Source organism: Brassica napus, chromosome C2, assembly GCF_020379485.1.
Source record: "Brassica napus cultivar Da-Ae chromosome C2, Da-Ae, whole genome shotgun sequence".
In the NCBI taxonomy this organism is placed as follows: domain Eukaryota; kingdom Viridiplantae; phylum Streptophyta; class Magnoliopsida; order Brassicales; family Brassicaceae; genus Brassica; species Brassica napus.
Genome location: NC_063445.1, coordinates 7,993,815 through 8,019,099, shown reverse-complemented (window position 1 = coordinate 8,019,099; position 25,285 = coordinate 7,993,815). Strand labels below are relative to the sequence as shown.

General features: G+C 43.1%; 2 protein-coding genes and 1 non-coding gene across 4 annotated transcripts; 1 reads left to right on the top strand and 2 right to left on the bottom strand.

Annotated features, from left to right (window-relative positions):
• The first annotated feature begins 2,075 nt into the window (after nucleotides 1–2,075).
• LOC106452561 (U4/U6.U5 small nuclear ribonucleoprotein 27 kDa protein) lies at nucleotides 2,076–3,275 on the top strand. Its single transcript, XM_013894711.3, has 2 exons — nucleotides 2,076–2,747; nucleotides 2,929–3,275. Exon 1 carries the CDS (start codon nucleotides 2,127–2,129, stop codon nucleotides 2,733–2,735), a length of 609 nt encoding a protein of 202 aa, XP_013750165.1. The 5' UTR covers nucleotides 2,076–2,126; the 3' UTR covers nucleotides 2,736–2,747; nucleotides 2,929–3,275.
• On the bottom strand, nucleotides 3,270–5,838 carry LOC106452562 (protein VERNALIZATION INSENSITIVE 3-like). Of its 2 annotated transcripts, none has more exons than XM_048747097.1 (5): nucleotides 5,768–5,838; nucleotides 5,295–5,361; nucleotides 4,449–5,013; nucleotides 4,063–4,370; nucleotides 3,270–3,996 (listed from the first exon to the last, which is right to left on the bottom strand). In XM_048747097.1, exons 1-5 carry the CDS (start codon nucleotides 5,780–5,782, stop codon nucleotides 3,272–3,274), a joined length of 1,680 nt encoding a protein of 559 aa, XP_048603054.1. In that variant the 5' UTR covers nucleotides 5,783–5,838; the 3' UTR covers nucleotides 3,270–3,271. The 2 variants fall into 2 exon arrangements, with proteins under 2 accessions (XP_048603054.1, XP_048603055.1); XM_048747098.1 differs by lacking the exon at nucleotides 5,768–5,838 and adding an exon at nucleotides 5,444–5,711.
• An 8,928-nt stretch (nucleotides 5,839–14,766) lies between these two features.
• LOC125582646 lies at nucleotides 14,767–14,873 on the bottom strand. Its single transcript, XR_007320103.1, has one exon. It is a non-coding gene; the product is annotated as a small nucleolar RNA R71 (small nucleolar RNA).
• Between the last annotated feature and the right edge of the window lie 10,412 nt (nucleotides 14,874–25,285).

Below are 25,285 nucleotides of genomic sequence, written 5' to 3'. Positions count from 1 at the left end.
TTTAGTGTTAAAACTACACCATTTTAGTGTAGTTTTAGCACCAAATTTCCTTTCATCTCCAACCACAACATCAAATATCACACTAAAAAAAATATTCTCTATTATTATATTATTATATAAAAGATTCTCTTAATTATTTAATATTTTAATACTCATTATTCTTATAACATACAAGTAACTATTTTTAATAAGAACTAGATTAACAAATCTATAACTAAACTACAATCTGAAGAACATTTTAAACAATTGATGGAGTACAATGATAAATTTCTCAAAGCTATAACTAAAGGCAATTCAGAACGAAATGAAATTCAAAGACAGAAGGTCGAGGTAGCAAAAATGAAAGAAGAGAATAAAATATTATTCGCAGATTTGAATTCTATAACTGATCATGCGTCTCGTGCTTACATCGAAAGTAAAAAAAAAGAAATTTTAAGAAAACGAGCTCAAGCAAGTCAATCTGATGAACAAGGAGAAGGTGACCAATACCAATATCATGGATCACAATATCGAACATCACAATATCAAGGAGATCAAGCTGGGGGAGAACCATCTCAAAGAGAACAAGTTCAAGGTGAAAATCAAATGTCACCAAATGATCAAGAAGATTATACCCCGTATTATAACTATCTTGATGGAGCTGATAATAATTTTCCGGGCTATTAGACTATTGTGTTAGCTTATCTGATGTTTTCCATTTTTTTTTTTGAAATTTATTTTCTTGTATGCACTTTTTATGTATGTTTGGTGTTTATTTGGATAATTTTATGTATTTTAAATAAATTTTATGTATTTTAAATCTATTTTATGTATTACACTAATTAATCATTTATATTAACTAAAATTTTAAAAATACATAAAGATTTATCATAAGTAAATTTAATATCATAATTACATAACAGTGAATTTTATTTGTAATTTGGTGAAAATAAACATAATCAATTAAACTAGTTAAACAATAAAGGAAATTCAAAAAAAAAAAGTTATCCCGCCGTTGCAGTGTCACACTAAATATAGTGTAACACTGTTGCATAAAACAGCATAGCACTATAATGCCATCGAGTTTGCCGTCACGTTGGAGATAAAAATCAATTTTTTACACTATAATGGCGTTTTCACGTCTCCCTTGAACATGCCCTAAAGGGATACATATTTCAGTGATATATAAAGAATATTAATTACAATTATTGTTTCTGTGTTATTGGTTTATATATTTTGATTGATTTAGAAATCCATATAGTATTTATAAATCTAAGTAAAATATACAAATCCAGAGGTTTTCTCTCGGATTTGAGTCTTTGTATTTTTAACTAAAAAATCCAAACAAATCCATTCAAATCCATTATAAAATCAAATATATTGGTAAATCCGTACGATTGAATAACACTTGATTTGATATAGAATTTATGAATCATTAAACCAATAACACATGATTTTAATACATATTTTAAAATCATAGAACCAATAACACTAGATTTAGTTCGGATTTTCAAATCCATTAAAATACAACAACCAATAACCCCTACTAAACTGCTTTCTGTTTTTGTTTTTGCTTTTGCTTTTGCTTAAAGCTAAACTGCTTACCTTTAAAAGTATTTTTATATTCTCCATGTGGGATAGTCTGTACTATAATGAATCAATTTCTCAGAACGAATATCAGACTTTAGCAGAAAAGTATAAGTAATTTTGGTTGTACTTGATTTTAGGATTCATTTGGGTTATTATGGCCTAGACTAGAGTGCGTGGAATCTTTAAAAGATATTGAATATCGTTAAATCTTATATTATAAAATTCCAAAATGTGATATTTGTCGTCCGATTAGATATGATTTTACATTGAAATGAAATCATTGTAGTAAACATAAGAGTCTAAACCAACGCTAAAACTTATTTCAACTGAAATGGTTTGATGTTAGCTTAAAGGTCTCTTTGCGCGTGGGTACTAAACCAAGTACCATACCGAACACTCTGATCGCTCCGTATGGGCTTTTATTGTACTAAGACGCAAGCCCATGACGTCTTTAATGGGCTTTTACCTGAGTCTCTCACACTCAAAGGGAAGTTGGTTAAAACTTAAAAAGTCAAAACCCCTGCGCGCAACCACCGTCCTCAGTCGGCATCGCCACCATGTCACAGCGCAACCGACGCGAACGTGATAGTGACAGACGCCGAGATAGAGACGACCGTGATAGACGCCAAGATAGAGACGACCGTGACGCTGATCGAGAAAGAGATAGAGAGCGGGACCGTGACCGAGGGCTAAGGAGCAAGAAGTCCCGATCTCGTACTCCAGACCACCACGCTCGTCCTCCTCGCCACGCGCGCTCTCCGGAGAGGTACCGCTCTCGTTCCCGCTCGATCGACCGTAACCGACACCACAGGCGCAGGACTCCCTCCCCCTCTCCGTCGCGGAAACGGCCTCGCGAGAGTTCAGTGGACGACGAGAGGAATCGCAAAAAAGCTGCTTCTGATTCCGTCGACGAGCCTGCTAAGAAGAACGATAAGCAACCGAGCGGCGGAGGCGAAGCTGCGGAGGAGGAGGAGGGGATGGATGTGAATGAGATAGAGATGATGAAGATGTTAGGGATTCCAACTGGATTTGACTCGACGAAAGGGAAGCATGTTGAAGGTGCTGACGTCAGTGGGATCAGGGCTGTTACCAAGCGGCAGCCAAGGCAGTACATGAACCGTCGCGGTGGCTTTAACCGTCCTTTGCCTGCTGAGCGTAACCGCTAAGCTTTCCTCAATGTTAGTGATAATATTCTCTGTGATTGAGTTGGAAGATAATCTTTAGCTACTTTTGTGTATGATTCACTTAGCTAGGACTTGAATCATCAACATCGTTTCAGATGTTAGCTAAATCTATCTTGTTGCGACTCTGTGTACTCTTATGTTATCGTGTTAATCACTTTTGACTCCTATCTTGCAGGTTCTTACAATAGTCAGATGGTGAGAGTTTGAGCTGCGTTTTCAAGGTAGTCTTTACCGCAATTCTACCCCCAGGCTCTGCTCTAATGTCCCTTAGAGATCAAACATGTACTCTCACAACTTAGAAACGTCTCTTGAGTTCTTTTTTATTTGGGGGGGGATTTTAGAATTGTTAATGTGTCGTGAGTTTAATCTCCCCGGCTATATCTTCAGACTATGATCTAGTTGATTTGTATGTATCTTCGTTTTGAGTTTTGCACTATACATTAGAAGGAAGCAAAGTTACATAAGACATCGTTATGGTTTTTAGAATATTAAGAAAATTGAGAGAGATTTCAAAAGATTTAATGCCAGAGCTTGAGGCAGATTCCAGCAGGTACAACACCACTTGCTGATGATCTTTTGTTGAACATGCATTCTGTGAATGTATGCACAAGCTGTTGTCCCAAAGAGGGCAGATCATCCATGAATGTCTCGATAAAAAGCTTCACAACTCTAACTTCACGATGAGTTGCTCTTAAGCTATACCATGTCAAGAACCTTTTCCGGAAACTCTTGTCTATATGCCCTTCTTTCTCTAAGCATCTGATGGTCTTGACGACGTGAACCAAGTCTTCATCTTCTCCAACTCCATTTGCTACATTGGTCTCAGGTTTCTCGTTCACGGTTGCTGTTCTTGATTTGGATCTTTTGTTCCCTTCTTGCTTGCCCTTATAAGCATCTCTTCGGCAGGGTGTTACAACAAGCAAGTCTCTTCCCTCTGGCTCGTTAACTTCCCTTGTTATGAGCCTCTCGTCTTCAAGCTCAGATTCTACTTCAATGTTGTCATTGTCACCATTTTCTTTGCAGCAGCTGATAAGGACATTGTTAAATTCATCTTCCGGTAAAGATGGATTACTGCAAAGACCACTGCTAGAGTTAATCAATAGGCTTTGAATGTTCCCAGCTTCATCTTCATCATCCTTCACACCAGTGGTCTGGTTTTGTGAAGAAGACGGCTCCTCCGAGTCTAATATCACAGTGACTGATCTTGCTTGAATCTCTTCCACTCCCACGCTCAGCTTGTCACCTAACGAGAACTAAAGTCAACATCTTCGGACTCCAAAACATTACAATGTGTGAAGAGAAAACTAACCTTGCCCTGAAACAGATTCTGATGGTGGTGAGACCATTTTGTCCAGAGCTTCCATTGCCAGAGAACACAGCTTCTGAACTTGTGATCCTGAAGAAAGTCTTTGGACGATACCGCGAGCCATATTCATCGCCCAACCCGATAACGGACCCACATCACCCTCCAGCTTCTTCACCGCCTCGTCCATGAGTTCCAATAGATATCGATACTTCCCTGTACCTCTTAGCAGCTTCTGTCCTAAAGAAACACGGTAGCAAAGAACATCCACACGTTGAGTCTCTTTCGCCACCTTCACTTGTTCCCTCCAGCATCTGTAAGTACACACACATAATATTACATTACACATCCTCCAAACAATCTATGTTCATTGTATATCCATATATTCTTACCCGAGCAAGTCATTATCTTTGCCGCAAAACACGCAATAAAACCTACCATCAAGCGCTCTTCCTACTTCATCATCATCACACCCAATCCCATACCTCTTTTGCTCCAAAGCGCATTCCAAATGACAAGACAGTCCACAAGCCTCACAAGTAATCCATAGACTCGGATCTTTATCTTCATCATAGTTCTGACAAACGCAGCAAGAACACTTCCTGCATAAGGTATCCTCGGTTCCAAGCGCAGCTCTACAAGCTACATTCTCGCAGCAAATGATGTAACTGGTCGTCTTCCGTTTCTTTTTCGAGTTTTTACGGTCAGGACGAGAGGTTTCTCCGAGAGGACGAGACACAAGTTTGAGTAGGGTTTCTATGAGTTTTGGTTTGGCTAGACCAGTGTACTTCCTCTCTTTCCCCATCTCTGCACATATGATCTTCATTATCTCATCTCGGCTCCATGAGTTTAAAAGCTCTGATGCTTCTTCTGGCTGCTTGGACAATGCGTGGATCAGTTCCCTCCTCTCACTTACACTCAAGCCTTTCTTTTTGGGAAAGTCAGTGCACGTAACACCTGCAAAAGCCAAAAGCAATCGTATTGCCAAGTATAAATGAATAAGAATAAACAAAAAAAAAAATTATTATGGCATTTTTGGGTAAAATGTATTCACAATTTGTCAAGAACAACCAATATATTCACAATGGCGCATCAATAAGCGTATACGATCATGTTTCAACAGTTCCGATGAATTAAAACGACGTAGCGTTAATGACCTAAAAGCATATAAACGCGTCGAACTAGAACAATGAGAAGACAAAAAGACATTCACGTCGACAAGAAGAAGATATACGTACCTTGAAATGAAGAAGGATCTATGTCTTCTGGACCCACAGTACTATCAAAACGCCAATTCTTTGAGAGCTGCAGATCAGATTTCAGACAAACACGAAGACAAAAGTTATAAAGATTCTATGGAAAAGAAGCATGTAAAACATGTACTCACGATCCGCAAGAACATAAGAGATCGATAAAGCTCAGATTTTATTTTCCAATTTTTTTTTTCAAAGTTAAAAGTTTAAACAACCAAAAGGAAAACCCCATGAAGCTCTCCTTGTCTTAATGTGTACGTATGAGACAAGGGATCCGAGGAGGACACGGTCGTTAAGCTCTAGGAAGAACAAAACATTGAGAATTTTTGTGAATAAAAAAATAAATACCAAAAAACAAAAAAAACAAAAATAAAAGTAAATAAAATGAGGATTTGGTTCGTTGTTTAACCGAATTGAAAACTTCCAATAACAACATCGAACAAAGAGAAGCTATTTACCGAAGCAGCTTGCATTTTTTTTCCTTTGTGTTCTTCGTTTTTTCTTTCTTTCTTGGTTATTTTTTTTGTAGTTTTGTGAAAGAAAAAAAAAGAAATATATTTCCTTTGTTGGTTCTCTTGACCAACTCCTTTTGTAGATGTTATACTAACACAAAACCATCTGATGAAGCTTGTGCTCTGAAAGGTTGTCTTTTTTTCTTTTCTTTAGAGTTTGGTTTTTCTTTATTTAAATATCAAACGAAAAAATGATGTAAATATCCAATATCTTCACGTGGTTTCGAAGATATTATATTTACACGCACATGCTTTGAATTGAATGGTGGCATGCTTCCGAGTGGGTATATTTCCTAAGATATTATTGCAACATATTATAAGAATATTTCAATGCATTCGATGAGCTAAGTGTAGAACGATTTGAGGTCAAAATAACATTAACATTTAGTTAGTAAACATTTATATTATTCAGTCTATAGCAGTTTAGCAGTTATAGCAGTTGGTAATATTTTTTTTTTTTGTCATCAAAAGCTTCATTTCACAATCAAATTGGTCCGAACATACCGGCTTCTAGAGCTAGTGGTTCAAAAACCAAAACGTCTACAAGCAAGTAGTTTAAGTCTCGTGATCGGGCCTCTTTCGCAAGAAAATCTGTACGGATGTTTAAAGAATGTGAAATAAAGCTCAAAGAAAAAGAGGTAAAGGTTGCACTCAAAGAGGCAATGGTATCGATTTCAGGATCCAGTGATGGCCATTGCTTGGAGGATCGTATGATTTGTACCAACTGTTGACAGTCATATTCAAAGTTCACCTACTGGAAGCCACGACCCCTAAGCTCTTCCATAGCCCAAATAAGACTCTCCGCCTCCGCATGTAGAGGGGTTGATGGATTGATGTGTTTCCTCTGTCCTCTCATGGCTACTATGTCCCCATCGAACAGGATAAAACCCAACCCTGCTCCAGTGTCTTGTTCTGTCCATGACGCATCAAACTGGCATCTCCATCTTCCACTCGCTTCTTGACCATTAGCTTCTCCATCTTTATTTTTGTTACTGTCTTGGTCCAGGTTAGGCTCCGGCAGAGCTTGTGCTAGCAACCATGCTTCAGCTTCATGTCCGGCTAGTTGCAGAGTGTCTATGTTGTTAAGCATTTGTCGTTTCGTGCTTTCCATAAATACCAGATCAACCAGGGAACCAACGATACACTCGCTGGCCTGTTTGGATCTTTTAGCACATGTAGGAGTATATCAAAGTTAACAAAGATAGAAGAGCACGGGAAGACCCCCGGAGGCGATGGAACCGACGATAGTGCCCATCATTGGACTGTCGGTGGGCACTCGAAAATAATGTGGTTTTTCGTTTCATTCTCAGCACCACACCGTTGACAGGTCGAGTCAGTTCCACAGTGTCTCTCCTTAAGTTTACTTGCTGACGAAACATAACCGGATAATGCTTGCCAAAAAAAGTGTTTTATTTTCCGCGGGGCTTTAAGTTTCCAGACTTCCTTCTTCAGACCATTACAGCTCAGTTCAGGGATCACTATCCCCTGCATCTTCCTTCTTTGTTCTACTGCAATAGCATAACTAGATTTCACCGTGTAGCATCCCGAGTTGGTGTGGTTCCAGCTATATCCATCTTTGCGCCCAGTTTTACTGATTCTTAAAGATAAAATACGTGGAACATCCTCATCGGCTATTACTTCATGTATGAAGTCAGTTTTCCATTCATTCCTATCGGAATCTATGAGGGATGGACTCTGAGGTCTTTATCAAAATCCAAAGACTTTGGTTTCGCTGCCCGGGCATGATCAGTAGGGATCCATACATTCTCCCATACTTTCGTCTTTGCGCATGTTCCAATGGTTCTTGTAATCATGTTTATTAGAATCGGTTTTGCTGCCATTAAGCTATTCCACCCAAAGGACGGGGAGTTTGCTTTCTCTGTTAGAAGTGAGTTCGAATGTCTGTAATACTGTCCTTTTAAAACCCTCGCTAACAGGGAGTGTGGATGCGCCAGGAGCCGCCACACTTGTTTAGCAAGTAGCGCTAGGTTAAAATCTCTAAAGTCTCGAAAACCCAAACCTCCTTCTTCTACTGGTACACATATCTTATCCCATGCAACCCAATGCAGTCCTCGATTGTTGTTACTTGTACTCCATGATATCTTGCATATTTCTAATGTTTTATCCATTCACCCATGTGCATTTTGATCATATAGATTAGGATTTAGCCCTGTTTAGGTTGCATTTTGCATACATGAGTCCTTATCAGGTATTGGAGTACCACATGGAGTTCTTGGAGACATTTGGGTGCAATTGGAGTCCAAAAGAAGTGTTTAAAGTGATCATTGGGCGAGCACCTTACCGGAGCGACCAGTCCGGAGCGACACCGTCAAGTCGCTCTGATCTCCCTATCAGAGCGACCTTACCAGAGCGACAAGGAAGAGTCGCTCGCGTTTTGGTCACCCGGAGATGCGAGAACGAGTCCGGAGCGACCTCTCGCAGCGACACAGCAAGGTCGCTCCCGAAGCATGGAGCGACTACTCGGAGCGACGAGCGGAGGTCGCTCGCGTTTTCATGTCCGGGGCGACCTCTCGCAGCGACACAGCGAGGTCGCTCCCGAAGCATGAAGCGACTACTCGGAGCGACGAGCGGAGGTCGCTCGCGTTTTCATCACTCGTGAACGCGAGAACGAGTCCGGAGCGACCTCTCGCAGTGACACAGCGAGGTCGCTCCCGAAGTATGGAGCGACTACTCGGAGCGACGAGCGGAGGTCGCTCTGCATCTTATTTCTGCTCGAACTTATGATTTCTCAAGGGCCTTTTGGTCATTTCATGATGCACGTTTTTATTTTCTAAACCTATGTTTTAATACTCTGTAAGCCACCATGAGGCAGATCATCTTTGTTCTTAAGAAAAACCACCAAAAACTCTTGGAAAGTCATCTCTTGAATCAATTGATCAGTTTTGTTATTGAAATTCTGTGTTCTTATATTTATTTTCTTTGTGTTTCTCTACATGATTAATCTGAAATCCAGCATGGGTTTAAGAGGAATCATGGAGATTAGTGAGTAACCCCCCTTTGAATTCATGGGTTAGGGAGATTAAGGGTGATTAGGTTAGAGCTAGGATGTTTTAGTGTAGATCATTCATATTTCCTTGCTAGCGGAGTGAACCTAATGCATCTTCTGAGTTGGCCACTCAGTTGTTGGTTCTTAGGCATTTCTCACCCGAAAGGTGTTCGAGGAAATGCCCGAGACAACTCTTCCTAGCTTTTAGCATACTTTGCCAAAGACATTTGTTGTTAGAGGTGCTAAGATAGCCATTGGACTTGCTAGTTATGATTACTTTCATATCGTTCAACCAAAGACATTTGATGCTTGGATTGTGTTAGTAAATGAACATTCATCTAGACATAGAGTTTGTTTAGGATTGTGTCTAAGCTTAAGGTTGATAGTTTGATTGATCGTTTGTCATCCTTAGTTCGAAACTTGATCACCCGATGTCTAATCCCTATATCCATGAGTTCTCTTTTCCCATAGTTAAGAGAGTATCATTTAGTTATCCCTTTTAGTTAGTTATAGTTTAAAAACCCTTTTAAAAACCATTGGTTGCACTTAGATTAAGTGATTACTTGCATTCTCGGTGCTTTCACATCTCTCAGAACTGGTTCGACAATCATTTATACTACAACATTTGTCTTAGGAGCCTTGAAAACTCCTAACATCAAATTTTACAACACTCACCCCCATCTATGGCTAGACAATGATGTGCCTAATCTAGCAAGAATGAAGATCAAGCATTGTCGTTCCCGATACTCTCAACATTATGCACATGTAAGACTTTCCTAAGAAGGCCTCACTCATCAAACAATGAAAGCTTAAAAGGAGAGAAAGGTTTTTGGGAGTGGTCTACCACTAGAGTTTGTCAAAAAAGATTGGCATAAAAGATGTGACAACTCAAGTGTGTATAGCCATGACTCGGTACACAAGGGACCCTAAGCAAGAAGCATTAAGTTCGTTTAGTTCAAATAGGGTTGTAGTTGGCTTCAAAGAGTAGGTTTCAGCAATCAACAAGTTTCAAGAAGAGTTTTCAAGGCAAGAAACATACAAGTCTTTTCAAGAGGTGCATAGCTTTTCAGGTGAAACGTAGTATTCTTTATAAGGCATTTAAAATCATTGCTCCCACTGCAAGTGAATGCAACCTATATGCCCTAGACTCTCCTAGAAATGCAAAATGATGCAAACTGAATGAATTTGTTTTTTTTTTTATGCAAATAGGTATGCAATGCATGACTCATGAAACAACATCAAAGCAAACATGATCAAATGCTTGGTACCTCTTTCGAAAGCGAAGTCTGCTGAGCTACATCCAGCTATCCCCCCCCCCTGGTTAAGACATCAGCTACTTTCTTCATGAATTTGGCTGAGGTCTTTGCCTGCTTCTTTACCGTCTTGCTTAGCGCCTTGCACTTATCCTTCAGCTTTTCTATCGTTCTGTCCTGAGCCTTGTTCCACCTCTGAAGGCGACTAATGTGGTCATGAGCATCACGAAGAGCTCCAGGGGGAAGAACTCCGTCATGTGGCTTGAAGTAGTAGCGCGGAGGTCCATAGATATGCTCAGAAGGGTCTGCAACAGGCGAGTCATGTCGCGTAGGAACACTTCTTCTCCTTGATGGAGCAGCATTAACTGGATCGAGAGGCCCGTGTTCTCCAAGAAAGTACTCCTGGGGTATGTTGAAGCTAATAGCTCCAGGTATCTCTAAACTCGTCAGGTTCCGGTTTGGAAGAACCACTTCGACTGGCTTGCCCTGCAAATAGTAGTGGTAGACGTAGTCCTTCCCATACATCCCACTAAAATAGGTAGCAATCCTCAAGTAGGTGCCATCAATGAACTTCGGTCCTACTGCGTCCTTTCCCAAGGGAACATTTAGAAATTGGAGCAGTGGTGTGATCATTCCACCTATCCCCATCTTTGGGCGCGAGTCAGTGGTGGACCACGCCCAGTCTCGGTAGTGCTGGAGATGACCCACAAAGAAACTGACCATCCCGAAGGTAGCATAGGTGTCGGTGTTGGGAAGGGGTAAAACTCCAGGTTGGGCGTAGGGACGGATAGCCGGACAGAGCAGTCGCATGTCTTCTTCAGTAACCATACCAGCTTGCTTCCGTGGGTAGAATGCATGGACTAGCATCCTGTGGAGGTAACGTACGGACGGGTGTCGGATGTGTGAATTCTTGTCAGCCCCGGTAGTGTGTTTGTTTCCAGTGATCAACTTCCAAAGCTCTGTGGGAAGGTTCTCACACTTGGGTAGGGAGTGGTCTTCTAGGTCTTGGAACCCCATGACTCTTCCAATGTCCTTGAAGTTCATGTTGTAGTCTCGTCCATTGACCTTAAAGCTGATTTTCCCCATCCTTGCCTCACATGCGCGGTGTCGTGGTAAGTGACCGTAAGAGAAGATAAGAACTGACAAGTGACATCCTTGTAGAAAGGATATGCCATGGTGAGGAGTTTTGGCATCTTCAGATGTCCTAGCATCTCTTCAATGTCAGAGTCAAGACCCAACTCCTTCAGCAGATCAAGGTCGGCGAACCTGGTTGGAGTCCAAGTGACCTCATTCTTCAAGTGATCATACAGCTCCTCCACAGATGGAGTTTTCGCCCTATCTCGATCAACCGCAACCCCTTTGCCTTTGGACATCTTGGCTTTCTTCGTAGGTGCCTGCTCATCAGCACTCTCAGTTTCACTTTCCTCATGGATGGGAACTGCTACACTTTTCCCTGCCCTCTTCTCCTGTTCTTTTGATTTCCTTGCAGCCAAGGTCTGCTGTCGAACAGTCTTCTGCGTCCCTGAGCCAGTTGGCTCGGAGGGCAAAGCTTTTCCTCTTAGTGCAAACTCTTGTCTTTCAGCTTCTTGCCTCTCAGCTTCCAACTTTCCCTTTGTCTTCTTAACCATTTTCACCTGAAATATTAAAAACTTAAAAAGGGATAAGTAGATGGAAGTAAAGAAGGGCAAGACTTTGCAAGTGAAAATTTCCAAAAGTGAACTTAACAAATGAATTATCAATTTAAACTCAAGTTCAACACAATGCAATGATTCTCACGCTTGTAACACCTTAACGCATCTAGTTCACTCACAGACACACCCAATTAAGGTGAAATTCGAAAACCCCCAAATCCATGAACCCTAACTTTGCCAAAGTGCAAATTAAACTCAATTTCACCGTTTATTCGACAACCAAACTTGATAGATAAGCTTTCCCTAGTCTATTTCACCACAATCTAGCAAGAAAATGACCAAATTTCGATTTTTAAATCCTAGGGTTCATGGACCTACGAATTTGAATTTTAAAACTCAATACCTTGCTTTGGATGAAAAGAAATGGTGAATGGGTGGTGAGGAATAGGCTACAGGGGCGAAAGCTTGGATTTAGAAACAAGAACTAGTCGATTTGGGTGAGAATTGAGAAAGGTTTGGGATTTTTGGTGTGGGTGAGTTTGAGAGAGTTTGAGAGTTTGTGAGAGGAGGGGAGAGTGATAGAGATAGATTCGCGGAGGCTGGGGGTAGGTTTAGGGTCGTCTGGTTCGGTCTAGGGTGGTTAGGGTCGGTTTACTTGAAGTAAACCGGGGTTTAGAGTCAGAAAACTTACCTGGACCGGTTCGGGAGCGACGTGAGGGTGTCGCTGCGAGAGGTCGCTCCCGGGTCCTTCTCTCGCGTCGTGATTCGACGAAAACGCGAGCGACTCTGGAGTGTCGCTCTCGAAACCTCGCTCTGGAGATGGAGCGACTTCGAGGTGTCACTCTAGGACGTCGCTCCGAGGCAGTTTTTGAGCTCCGTGACGACGAAAACGCGAGCGACTTCGAGGTGTCGCTCCCGTAACGTCGCTCCTAGTTGGAGCGACTTCATGTGCTCGCTCTGAGAGGTCGCTCCGAGAGCGTGTTTGTAGCACAAAACGTCTTTAAGCCGAGCGACCTCGAGGTGTCGCTCCCGTAACGTCGCTCCCAGCTGGAGCGACTTCGAAGTGTCGCTGTGTGAGGTCGCTCCCACGCACGACAATTGCTCGAACCTGCATCGATCAAGCACCTGCACACGACTTCTCTCTCCCCCTTTTTTTTTTTTTTTTTTATAAGATGAAAATGAAAATACCAATGCAATATATACAAGGATACGCATGGGACTTCCTCCCAAGTGAGCTTGTTTTAAGTCTCTAGCTTGACTTTGCCTCTTTTTGGATTAGGCCGGGGTAGGGTCAGACAGTGGAGTTGAAACCCCATCTTCCTCTGGTGCAGTAGCCATGTAGAGCTTAACCCTTTGCCCATTGACTGTGAAGTTTCTTCCATCAGTACTCCACAAAACTATTGCTCCATATGGCCTAACCTCTTTGACTTTGAAAGGACCTGACCACCTTGACTTAAGCTTTCCTGGAAATAGCTTCAGACTAGAGTTGTAGAGAAGAACTTGATCTCCTTCTTTAAATTCTCTCTTCAGGATATTCTTGTCATGGAAAGCTTTAGTCTTCTCCTTGTAGATCCTTGAGTTCTCAAAAGCATCCATTCTTATCTCATCAAGCTCATGTAGCTGAAAAATCCTTTTCTCCTTGGCACTCTTGATGTCAAAGTTCAGCAACTTTATTGCCCATAGTGCCTTGTAACCTTAATCAAGACCCTTCAATCCTTGGAAGGCCGTGATTAAGGGTGATTAGGTTAGAGCTAGGATGTTTTAGTGTAGATCATTCATATTTCCTTGCTAGCAGAGTGAACCTAATGCATCTTCTGAATTGGCCACTCAGTTGTTGATTCTTAGGCATTTCTCACCCGAAAGGTGTTCGAGGAAATGCCCGAGACAACTCTTCCTAGCTTTTAGCATACTTTGCCAAAGACATTTGTTGTTAGATGTGCTAAGATAGCCATTGGACTTGCTAGTTATGATTACTTTCATATCGTTCAACCAAAGACATTTGATGCTTGGATTGTGTTAGTAAATGAACATTCATCTAGACATAGAGTTTGTTTAGGATTGTGTCTAAGCTTAAGGTTGATAGTTTGATTGATCGTTTGCCATCCTTAGTTCGAAACTTGATCACCCGATGTCTAATCCCTATATCCATGAGTTCTCTTTTCCCATAGTTAAGAGAGTATCATTTAGTTATCCCTTTTAGTTAGTTATAGTTTAAAAACCCTTTTAAAAACCATTGGTTGCACTTAGATTAAGTGATTACTTGCATTCTCGGTGCTTTCACATCTCTCAGAACTGGTTCGACAATCATTTATACTACAACATTTGTCTTAGGAGCCTTGAAAACTCCTAACATCAAATTGGCGCCGTTGCCAAATTCTGAGTAGATTTAAACATTGAGATTTAGTCAATTGCTTGAGACTAAGTCATTTTTATTTTCTTTTGTTACTGACTCTTTTTCACCTCCTCTTATTCTACAGGTGTATGAACTTGCGGAGCAACGGTCCATCAAACCTAGTTCCACGAGCTGCAGACATCAGAGCTTTAGAGAGAGAGTGTGCTAGAAAGAAAAGAGAAGAAGAGCAACAGGCTCAACTGCAAAGACTGAACACTGATATGGGAGACGTTCATCAGCATGATGCAGGCGTCAATGGCGCTAATAACAATGCTCCAGCTAACCAACAGCGAGCAGCTCGACCCATTGGCACTTACGATCGCCCCAACATTCATGGTCATAGATTGGGAATCCGAGCACCCGCTGTGGCAGCCAACAACTTTGAGATCAAATCAGGACTCCTCAACGTGATCGAGAACAACAAGTATCATGGCTTGGCTCTAGAGGATCCATTTGATCACTTGGACAGGTTCGACAGCTACTGTGGGTTGTCAAAAACCAATGGTGTGTCCGAAGACGCCTTAAAGCTCAAGCTATTCCCTTTCTCTTTGGGGGATAAGGCACGTCAGTGGGAGAAGTCTCTACCCAGCGACTCTATCACCACTTGGGATGATTGCAAGAGAGCATTCTTGGAGAAGTTCTTCTCTACTTCAAGAACTGCTAAGCTGAGAAATGAGATTTCCAGCTTTCAACAGAAGGGCTTGGAAGGATTCAGTGAAGCCTGGGAGAGATTCAAGGGCTACCAAGCTCAATGCCCACACCATGGTTTCTCTAAGGAGAGTTTGCTGAGCACATTCTACCGTGGTGCTCTTCCTAAGTACAGGGCCAGACTGGATACAGCTAGCAATGGGTTCTTCTTGGGGAGAACTGAGGAGGATGCAGAGGAGCTGGTTGACAACATGGTTAAAAGTGATGCAGTCTACAGTGGAGACCACGACAGAGGTAGTAGAACAGATGATAAGCAGACGAGGAAGGAGTTGAAGGCTCTACAAGATAAGATAGACATCCTCATTGCTGACAAAGCTACCCAAGAGCAGCTGCACTTTGTTGGCAACCCAAGCCAAGAGACACCAGTTGTTGTCCATGAAGTTGAGGGTTTGGAAGGTCAGGAAGAGCTGTGTTTCATCAACAACAATGGTAGCTGGTACAAGAAAGAGCCCAACTTTCAGTACAACAACTACCAACAGAAATCCTATTCCAACAACCAACAGAGTGGTTATCAGCCTCGGAATAATCAGCAAGGCAGCTATCAACCTCAGCAAAACCCTCCTCCTGGTTTCAACAACAAGGGCAACCATTCTTCCCAACAGCAATCTAATCCCTCTACCTCAACTCCTCAGGTCAACACCACTGAAGCTCTACTGAAACAAATCCTGGAGTCTCAAACAAGAAGTGAGAAGCATGTTGGCTATGAGTTGAAGAACCTTCACTCAAAGATTGATGGGAGCTACAATGAGCTCAACAACAAGTTCAGAGCTTTGGAGAACCAGTTTGCTGCCATGAACACTCAACAAAATCGCCAACAAGGTTCTCTACCTGGAAAATCTGAGCAAAACCCAAAGGAAACCATGAAATCTATCACTCTCAGGAGTGGTAAGGAGTTACCTCAGAGAACTCTCACCAAGGATGCTGAGAAACAAAGTGAGGGGGTTGCCATCAACATAGATGATGAAGTGGTGATTGTTGATGAGAAGATCAATGACGAGATCTTAGAGAAGATAGTGGAAGCCAAAGGAAAAGGAAAGGTTGGAGAAGAGAAGAAAACAGTTAAGGATGGTGAAGTTGTCACTCCTGCCAGTGAAAGTTCTTTTGTTCCTCCTGCCTATGAGCCCAAGCTCCCATTCCCAGGTCGATTCAAGAGGCAGCTGCTAGAGAAGTACCAAGCTCTATTTGAAAAGCAAATGAGTGAAGTCCAGATCACAATGCCCATTATTGATGCTTTCATGCTGATTCCTCAATACAGCAAGTTCCTGAAAGATGCTGTAGCTGCAAAGAAGAAAGAGATGGAGGGCATGGTGATTCTCACTCATGAGTGCAGTGCTATCATTCAGAGGCTTGTCATTCCAAAGAAGCTAGAAGATCCAGGATGCTTCACATTACCTTGTGCTCTTGGACCTATGGTATTTGATAGATGTCTCTGCGATTTGGGAGCTAGTGTCAGCTTGATGCCTCTATCTGTTGCTAAGAAGCTCGGCTTCACTCAGTACAAGAAGTGTAGACTTTCTCTGGTATTGGCTGATCGTTCAGTGAAGTACCCTGTGGGTATCTTAGAGGACCTCCCAGTGATGGTTGGAAATTATGAGATCCCTACAGACTTTGTGGTGCTTGAAATGGGTGAAGAAGCTCAAGACCCTTTAATCCTTGGAAGGCCTTTCTTAGCAACAGCAGGAGCTATTGTTAATGTGAAAGAAGGCAAGATTGATCTCCATCTGGGTAAAGGGCACATTCTCCATTTTGACATCAAAGAGGTAATGAGGAGGCCAACAGTTCAAGGGCAAGTGTTCTACATTGAAGAGATGGACGCCCTTGCTGATGAACTCCTTGAAGAGTTGTCACTAGAGGACCCTCTACAGCATGCTTTGACTGTAGAGAGAGAGGCTGTGGTGATTGAGAACCTGGAGAGTACTGCCTACGGGATGATGCTGGATTCACACCAGGGGTTTGTCAGTAAGGATCAGTACGAGGAGTTTCCACAGATGGTTCACCAAGAAGTCTCAGCCACTCAGCAAGATGACACCCAGCAGAATGACTGGAGTGAGCTTAAGGCACCTAAAGTGGAGCTTAAACCTCTACCCCATGGTGTAAGGTATGCATTCCTTGGTCCTAATGAAACTTATCCTGTCATTGTGAGTAGTGAACTTACTGAAACTGAGCTATCTGAACTTTTGAAAACGCTTAAAAGATTTAGAAAGGCAATAGGTTACTCACTGGATGACATCAAGGGAATATCACCCTCTTTGTGCATGCATAGGATACATCTTGAGGATGAATCAATGACTTCTATCGAGCATCAAAGAAGGTTAAACCCTAACCTGAAGGATGTTGTAAAGAAAGAGATTCTTAAACTCTTAGATGCTGGTGTTATTTACCCTATCTCAGATTCTAAATGGGTATCACCTGTGCATGTTGTACCAAAGAAAGGTGGTATCACTGTGATTAAAAATGACAAGGATGAATTGATACCAACAAGAACCATCACAGGTCATAGAATGTGCATTGATTACCGAAAACTAAACTCCGCATCTAGAAAAGATCATTTCCCATTACCATTTATTGATCAGATGCTTGAGAGACTTGCAAATCACCCATTCTACTGCTTTCTTGATGGGTACTCAGGATTTTTCCAAATCCCCATACACCCCAATGATCAAGAGAAAACGACATTCACATGTCCCTATGGTACCTTTGCATATCGAAGGATGCCATTTGGTCTATGTAATGCTCCAGCCACCTTTCAAAGGTGTATGATGTCAATTTTCTCTGATCTGATTGAGGATGTTGTGGAGGTATTTATGGATGATTTCTCTGTCTACGGATCTTCGTTTTCTGCTTGTTTGTCAAACTTGTGCAGGGTCCTACAGAGATGTGAAGACACCAACCTTGTGCTGAATTGGGAGAAGTGTCACTTCATGGTCAAGGAAGGGATTGTGCTGGGACACAAGATTTCAGAGAAGGGGATTGAAGTGGATAAAGCCAAGATCGATGTTATGGTTGGTTTGCCCCCACCAAAGACAGTGAAAGACATCCGGAGTTTTCTTGGTCATGCTGGGTTCTACAGGAGGTTCATCAAGGACTTCTCCATGATCACTAGACCTTTGACCAGGCTGCTGTGCAAGGAAGCCACTTTCAGTTTTGATGTGGAATGTCTACAAGCTTTCAAGAAGCTGAAAGGTGAACTCATTAGTGCTCCAATTGTCCAGCCACCTGATTGGGATCTCCCTTTTGAGATCATGTGTGACGCTAGTGACTATGCTGTGGGAGCTGTTTTGGGGCAGAAGAAAGATGGCAAAACCCATGTGATCTACTATGCCAGCCAAACCCTCAATGATGCTCAGATACGGTATGCCACAACAGAGAAGGAGATGCTGGCAATTGTTTTTGCCTTTGAGAAATTCAGGAGCTACTTGGTTGGGTCTAAAGTCATTGTCTACACAGATCATGCTGCTTTGAGACACCTTTTGGCCAAGAAGGATGCAAAACCCAGGCTTTTGAGGTGGATCCTTTTGCTTCAAGAGTTTGATATGGAGATTAAAGACAAGCCCGGAGTTGAGAATGGTGTAGCTGATCATTTGTCCAGGTTGAGGGTAGAGTCTGGTATTCCTATTGACGAAGGACTTCCTGAGGAGCAGATCATGGCTATTGAAGCAGTGATAGCAGTTTGTGAGACTGGTAGGAAGCTGGAAGAAGTCAAAGCAACAGAAGAGAAGGAACCTTGGTATGCTGATTTGGTGAACTACCTAGCCACAGGAAGAGAACCTTTGAATCTTGTGGGCTATGCCAAGAAGAAGTTCTACAAGGATGTGAAGAGATACTACTGGGATGAACCCTATCTCTACATTCTCTGCAAGGATCAGCTTTATAGAAGAGTGGTTGCAAATGAGGAGATTGATGGGATCCTTACACAGTGTCATGGATCATCTTATGGAGGCCACTTTGCCACCTTCAAGACAGTTGCGAAAGTATTACAAGCTGGATTCTGGTGGCCACATATGTTCAAGGATACACAAGACTTTGTCTCAAAGTGTGATTCTTGCCAAAGAAGAGGAAACATCACAAAGAGGAATGAGATGCCTCAGAATCCAATCCTTGAAGTTGAAGTGTTTGATGTGTGGGGTATTGACTTCATGGGACCGTTTCCATCATCTTTTGGAAACAAATACATCCTTGTGGCTGTCGATTATGTCTCCAAATGGGTGGAAGCTATTGCAAGCCCCACCAATGATGCTAGAGTTGTAACCAAGATGTTCAAGAGCAACATTTTTCCAAGGTTTGGAGTCCCAAGAGTTGTGATCAGTGACGGAGGTTCCCACTTCATTAACAAACTGCTTGAGGGACTTCTCAAGAAGAATGGTGTGAAGCACAAGGTGGCAACCCCTTATCACCCCCAAACAAGTGGCCAAGTTGAGATTTCTAACAGGGAGATCAAGTCTATCTTGGAGAAGATTGTGGGGATCACAAGGAAGGATTGGTCCAATAAGCTCGATGATGCACTTTGGGCTTATAGGACAGCGTACAAGACACCACTGGGCACCACACCTTTCAACCTAGTGTATGGGAAAGCTTGCCATCTGCCAGTGGAACTTGAGTACAAGGCACTATGGGCAATAAAGTTGCTGAACTTTGACATCAAGAGTGCCAAGGAGAAAAGGATTTTTCAGCTACATGAGCTTGATGAGATAAGAATGGATGCTTTTGAGAACTCAAGGATCTACAAGGAGAAGACTAAAGCTTTCCATGACAAGAATATCCTGAAGAGAGAGTTTAAAGAAGGAGATCAAGTTCTTCTCTACAACTCTAGGCTGAAGCTATTTCCAGGAAAGCTTAAGTCAAGGTGGTCAGGTCCTTTCAAAGTCAAAGAGGTTAGGCCATATGGAGCAATAGTTTTGTGGAGTACTGATGGAAGAGACTTCACAGTCAATGGGCAAAGGGTTAAGCTCTACATGGCTACTGCACCAGAGGAAGATGGGGTTTCAACTCCACTGTCTGACCCTACCCCGGCCTAATCCAAAAAGAGGCAAAGTCAAGCTAGAGACTTAAAACAAGCTCACTTGGGAGGAAGTCCCATGCGTATCCTTGTATATATTGCATTGGTATTTTCATTTTCATCTTATAAAAAAAAAAAAAAAAAAAAGAGAGAGAAGTCGTGTGCAGGTGCTTGATCGATGCAGGTTCGAGCAATTGTCGTGCGTGGGAGCGACCTCACACAGCGACACTTCGAAGTCGCTCCAGCTGGGAGCGACGTTACGGGAGCGACACCTCGAGGTCGCTCGGCTTAAAGACGTTTTGTGCTCCAAACACGCTCTCGGAGCGACCTCTCAGAGCGAGCACATGAAGTCGCTCCAACTGGGAGCGACGTTACGGGAGCGACACCTCGAAGTCGCTCGCGTTTTCGTCGTCACGGAGCTCAAAAACTGCCTCGGAGCGACGTCCTAGAGCGACACCTCGAAGTCGCTCCATCTCCAGAGCGAGGTTTCGAGAGCGACACTCCAGAGTCGCTCGCGTTTTCGTCGAATCACGACGCGAGAGAAGGACTCGGGAGCGACCTCTCGCAGCGACACCCTCACGTCGCTCCCGAACCGGTCCAGGTAAGTTTTCTGACTCTAAACCCCGGTTTACTTCAAGTAAACCGACCCTAACCACCCTAGACCGAACCGGACGACCCTAAACCTACCCCCAGCCCCCGCGAATCCATCTCTATCACTCTCCCCTCCTCTCACAAACTCTCAAACTCTCTCAAACTCACCCACACCAAAAATCCCAAACTTTCTCAATTCTCACCCAAATCGACTAGTTCTTGTTTCTAAATCCAAGCTTTCGCCCCTGTAGCCTATTCCTCACCACCCATTCACCATTTCTTTTCATCCAAAGCAAGGTATTGAGTTTTAAAATTCAAATTCGTAGGTCCATGAACCCTAGGATTTAAAAATCGAAATTTGGTCATTTTCTTGCTAGATTGTGGTGAAATAGACTAGGGAAAGCTTATCTATCAAGTTGGGTTGTCGAATAAACGGTGAAATTGAGTTTAATTTGCACTTTGGCAAAGTTAGGGTTCATGGATTTGGGGGTTTTCGAATTTGACCTTAATTGGGTGTGTCTGTGAGTGAACTAGATGCGTTAAGGTGTTACAAGAGTGAGAATCATTGCATTGTGTTGAACTTGAGTTTAAATTGATAATTCATTTGTTAAGTTCACTTTTGCAAATTTTCACTTGCAAAGTCTTGCCCTTCTTTACTTCCATCTACTTATCCCTTTTCAAGTTTTTAATTTTTCAGGTGAAAATGGTTAAGAAGACAAAGGGAAAGTTGGAAGCTGAGAGGCAAGAAGCTGAAAGACAAGAGTTTGCACTAAGAGGAAAAGCTTTGCCCTCCGAGCCAACTGGCTCAGGGACGCAGAAGACTGTTCGACAGCAGACCTTGGCTGCAAGGAAATCGAAAGAACAGGAGAAGAGGGCAGGGAAAAGTGTAGCAGTTCCCATCCATGAGGAAAGTGAAACTGAGAGTGCTGATGAGCAGGCACCTACGAAGAAAGCCAAGATGTCCAAAGGCAAAGGGGTTGCGGTTGATCGAGATAGGGCGAAAACTCCATCTGTGGAGGAGCTGTATGATCACTTGAAGAATGAGGTCACTTGGACTCCAACCAGGTTCGCCGACCTTGATCTGCTGAAGGAGTTGGGTCTTGACTCTGACATTGAAGAGATGCTAGGACATTTGAAGATGCCAAAACTCCTCACCATGGCATATCCTTTCTACAAGGATGTCACTTGTCAGTTCTTATCTTCTCTTGCGGTCACTTACCACGACACCGCGCATGTGAGGCAAGGATGGGGAAAATCAGTTTAAGGTCAATGGACGAGAATACAACATGAACTTCAAGGACATTGGAAGAGTCATGGGGTTCCAAGACCTAGAAGACCACTCCCTACCCAAGTGTGAGAACCTTCCCACGGAGCTTTGGAAGTTGATCACTGGAAACAAACACACTACCGGGGCTGACAAGAATTCACACATCCGACACCCGTCCGTACGTTACCTCCACAGGATGCTAGTCCATGCATTCTACCCACGGAAGCAAGCTGGTACGGTTACTGAGGAAGACATGCGACTGCTCTGTCCGGCTATCCGTCCCTACGCCCAACCTGGAGTTTTACCCCTTCCCAGCACCGACATCTATGCTACCTTCGGGATGGTCAGTTTCTTTGTGGGTCGTCTCCAGCACTACAGAGACTGGGCGTGGTCCACCACTGACTCGCGCCCAAAGATGGGGATAGGTGGAATGATCACACCACTGCTCCAATTTCTGAATGTTCCCTTGGGAAAGGACGCAGTGGGACCGAAGTTCATTGATGGCACCTACTTGAGGATTGCTACCTATTTTAGTGGGATGTATGGGAAGGACTACGTCTACCACTACTATTTGCAGGGCAAGCCAGTCGAAGTGGTTCTTCCAAACCGGAACCTGACGAGTTTAGAGATACCTGGAGCTATTAGCTTCAACATACCCCAGGAGTACTTTCTTGGAGAACACGGGCCTCTCGATCCAGTTAATGCTGCTCCATCAAGGAGAAGAAGTGTTCCTACGCGACATGACTCGCCTGTTGCAGACCCTTCTGAGCATATCTATGGACCTCCGCGCTACTACTTCAAGCCACATGACGGAGTTCTTCCCCCTGGAGCTCTTCGTGATGCTCATGACCACATTAGTCGCCTTCAGAGGTGGAACAAGGCTCAGGACAGAACGATAGAAAAGCTGAAGGATAAGTGCAAGGCGCTAAGCAAGACGGTAAAGAAGCAGGCAAAGACCTCAGCCAAATTCATGAAGAAAGTAGCTGATGTCTTAACCAGGGGGGGGATAGCTGGATGTAGCTCAGCAGACTTCGCTTTCGCGAACACCTCGAACCCCCAGCCTCCACCTCCGCCTGATGCTCTTGGCTTCCCCCTCACTGCTGCGCAGCTTCAGCGTAAGCGGAGGAACCCACCCACTCAACCTTCCATTTCCGGTAACAAGTCCCCATCCCTCGCTTCTTCTGATAGTGAGGACGAGATTGACGAGGTTGAGAGCCACCCTGGTATGGAGGCTCCGGTTCAGCATCCGGTGGTTACTATACCACCTTCCCACCTGACGACGACGATGCTGGGGCATCAGCCCCCACCTACTATCCATAGGAGGTACTTCTTTCTCTCCCTTGTATATACCATTCCTTTTTGCATATTAGTTTTCATTTCGGTATCTCTCTCTTTACTTGACAACACAGAGACTGTGTAACTCAAGTTTGGGGGAGGTACCAAGCATTTGATCATGTTTGCTTTGATGTTGTTTCATGAGTCATGCATTGCATACCTATTTGCATAAAAAAAAAAAACAAATTCATTCAGTTTGCATCATTTTGCATTTCTAGGAGAGTCTAGGGCATATAGGTTGCATTCACTTGCACTGGGAGCAATGATTTTAAATGCCTTATAAAGAACACTACGTTTCACCTGAAAAGCTATGCACCTCTCGAAAAGACTTGTATGTTTCGTGCCTTGAAAACTCTTCTTGAAACTTGTTGATTGCTGAAACCTACTCTTTGAAGCCAACTACAACCCTATTTGAACTAAACGAACTTAATGCTTCTTGCTTAGGGTCCCTTGTGTACCGAGTCATGGCTATACACACTTGAGTTGTCACATCTTTTATGCCAATCTTTTTTGACAAACTCTAGTGGTAGACCACTCCCAAAAACCTTTCCCTCCTTTTAAGCTTTCATTGTTTGATGAGTGAGGCCTTCTTAGGAAAGTCTTACATGTGCATAATGTTGAGAGTATCGGGAACGACAATGCTTGATCTTCATTCTTGCTAGATTAGGCACATCATTGTCTAGCCATAGATGGGGGTGAGTGTTGTAAAGTTTGATTTGGGAGTTTGAGAAAATGGAAGGAAAAGAGTGAACTCTTGTGCTTAATTGGCTAGTCTTTATGGGATAAGTAGAGAAACTTCTAGCTCAGTTTATGAAAAGTCTTGGCCCCCGAAAAAAAAAAAGAAAAAAAAAAGAAACAAAGGGGGCTAGCAAAACTGTTTAGAGCTAAGTTTTGTTTTGAAGTTGAGAAAAATCCTTATGAGATTTCAAAGAAAAGAGTTTTGTCGTGCAAGGTGTTCTTGAGATCTTTTGGTGAGAGATGTGAGTTGGGCTTGACATTTGGGAAAAATTGTGTAATTGTATGTTTGGGAAAAGGGTAGAACAATGGAGATTGAGCATTGTATGCATGAGTTGGTCCCTTTCTTAGATATATTATGTGCAATGTCAAGGCTACTTGTTTCGAGAGTAAACCACCGTAAAGATTTTATGTTTCGAACCTTTTGATTCACCTCCTTTTGATTCACCTGAATAAAAGCCTTCCCTTACCCAAATGACTTGGACCGACTGACCATTTGCAAGAATTCACTAGATGTTTTGTGCTTAATGAATGTGAGAGTTGGTTGATTTGAATGTGTGGATGCTTGATGACGAGTGTAGGGACAAAAGGAGTTGAGATAGGCCTAGAGAAGCTAGAGTGTAATAAGAGAGTGTGCTAATCGTGTTTGCTAGTTGTGTTTCTTTTGGCTATGAGCTCCCACCTTCAAACCTCTCTCCCTATGAGTTCTAGAAAGTTCACTTGTGGACAAGTAAAGAACAAGTTTGGGGGAGTTGATATCTTGCATATTTCTAATGTCTTATCCATTCACCCATGTGCATTTTGATCGTATAGATTAGGATTTAGCCATGTTTAGGTTGCATTTTGCATACATGAGTCCTTATCAGGTATTGGAGTACCACATGGAGTTCTTGGAGACATTTGGGTGCAATTGGAGTCCAAAAGAAGTGTTTAAAGTGATCATTGAGCGAGCACCTTACCGGAGCGACCAGTCCGGAGCGACACCGTCAAGTCTCTCTGATCTCCCTATCAGAGCGACCTTACCAGAGCGACAAGGAAGAGTCGCTCGCGTTTTGGTCACCCGGAGATGCGAGAACGAGTCCGGAGCGACCTCTCTCAGCGACACAGCGAGGTCGCTCCCGAAGCATGGAGCGACTAATCGGAGCGACGAGCGGAGGTCGCTCGCGTTTTCATGTCTGGAGCGACCTCTCGCAGCGACACAGCGAGTTCGCTCCCGAAGCATGGAGCGACTACTCGGAGCGACGAGCGGAGGTCGCTCGCGTTTTCATCACTCGGGAACGCGAGAACGAGTCCAGAGCGACCTCTCGCAGCGACACAGCGAGGTCGCTCTCGAAGTATGGAGCGACTACTCGGAGCGACGAGCGGAGGTCGCTCCGCGTCTTATTTTTGCTCGAACTTATGATTTCTCAAGGGCCTTTTGGTCATTTCATGATGCACGTTTTTATTTTCTAAACCTATGTTTTAATACTATGTAAGCCACCATGAGGCAGATCATCTTTGTTCTTAAGAAAAACCACCAAAAACTCTTGGAAAGTCATCTCTTGAATCA

Excerpts from the sequence above, each read along its gene's own strand:
- LOC106452561 (XM_013894711.3), top strand. The coding sequence starts at position 2,127 with ATGTCACAGCGCAACCGACGCGAACGTGATAGTGACAGACGCCGAGAT.
- LOC106452562 (XM_048747097.1), bottom strand. Across the intron at positions 4,371-4,448 it reads AAAGATAATGACTTGCTCGG|ATGCTGGAGGGAACAAGTGA; the intron begins GTAAGAATATAT and ends GTGTACTTACAG. Across the intron at positions 3,997-4,062 it reads AGAATCTGTTTCAGGGCAAG|GTGACAAGCTGAGCGTGGGA; the intron begins GTTAGTTTTCTC and ends AGTTCTCGTTAG.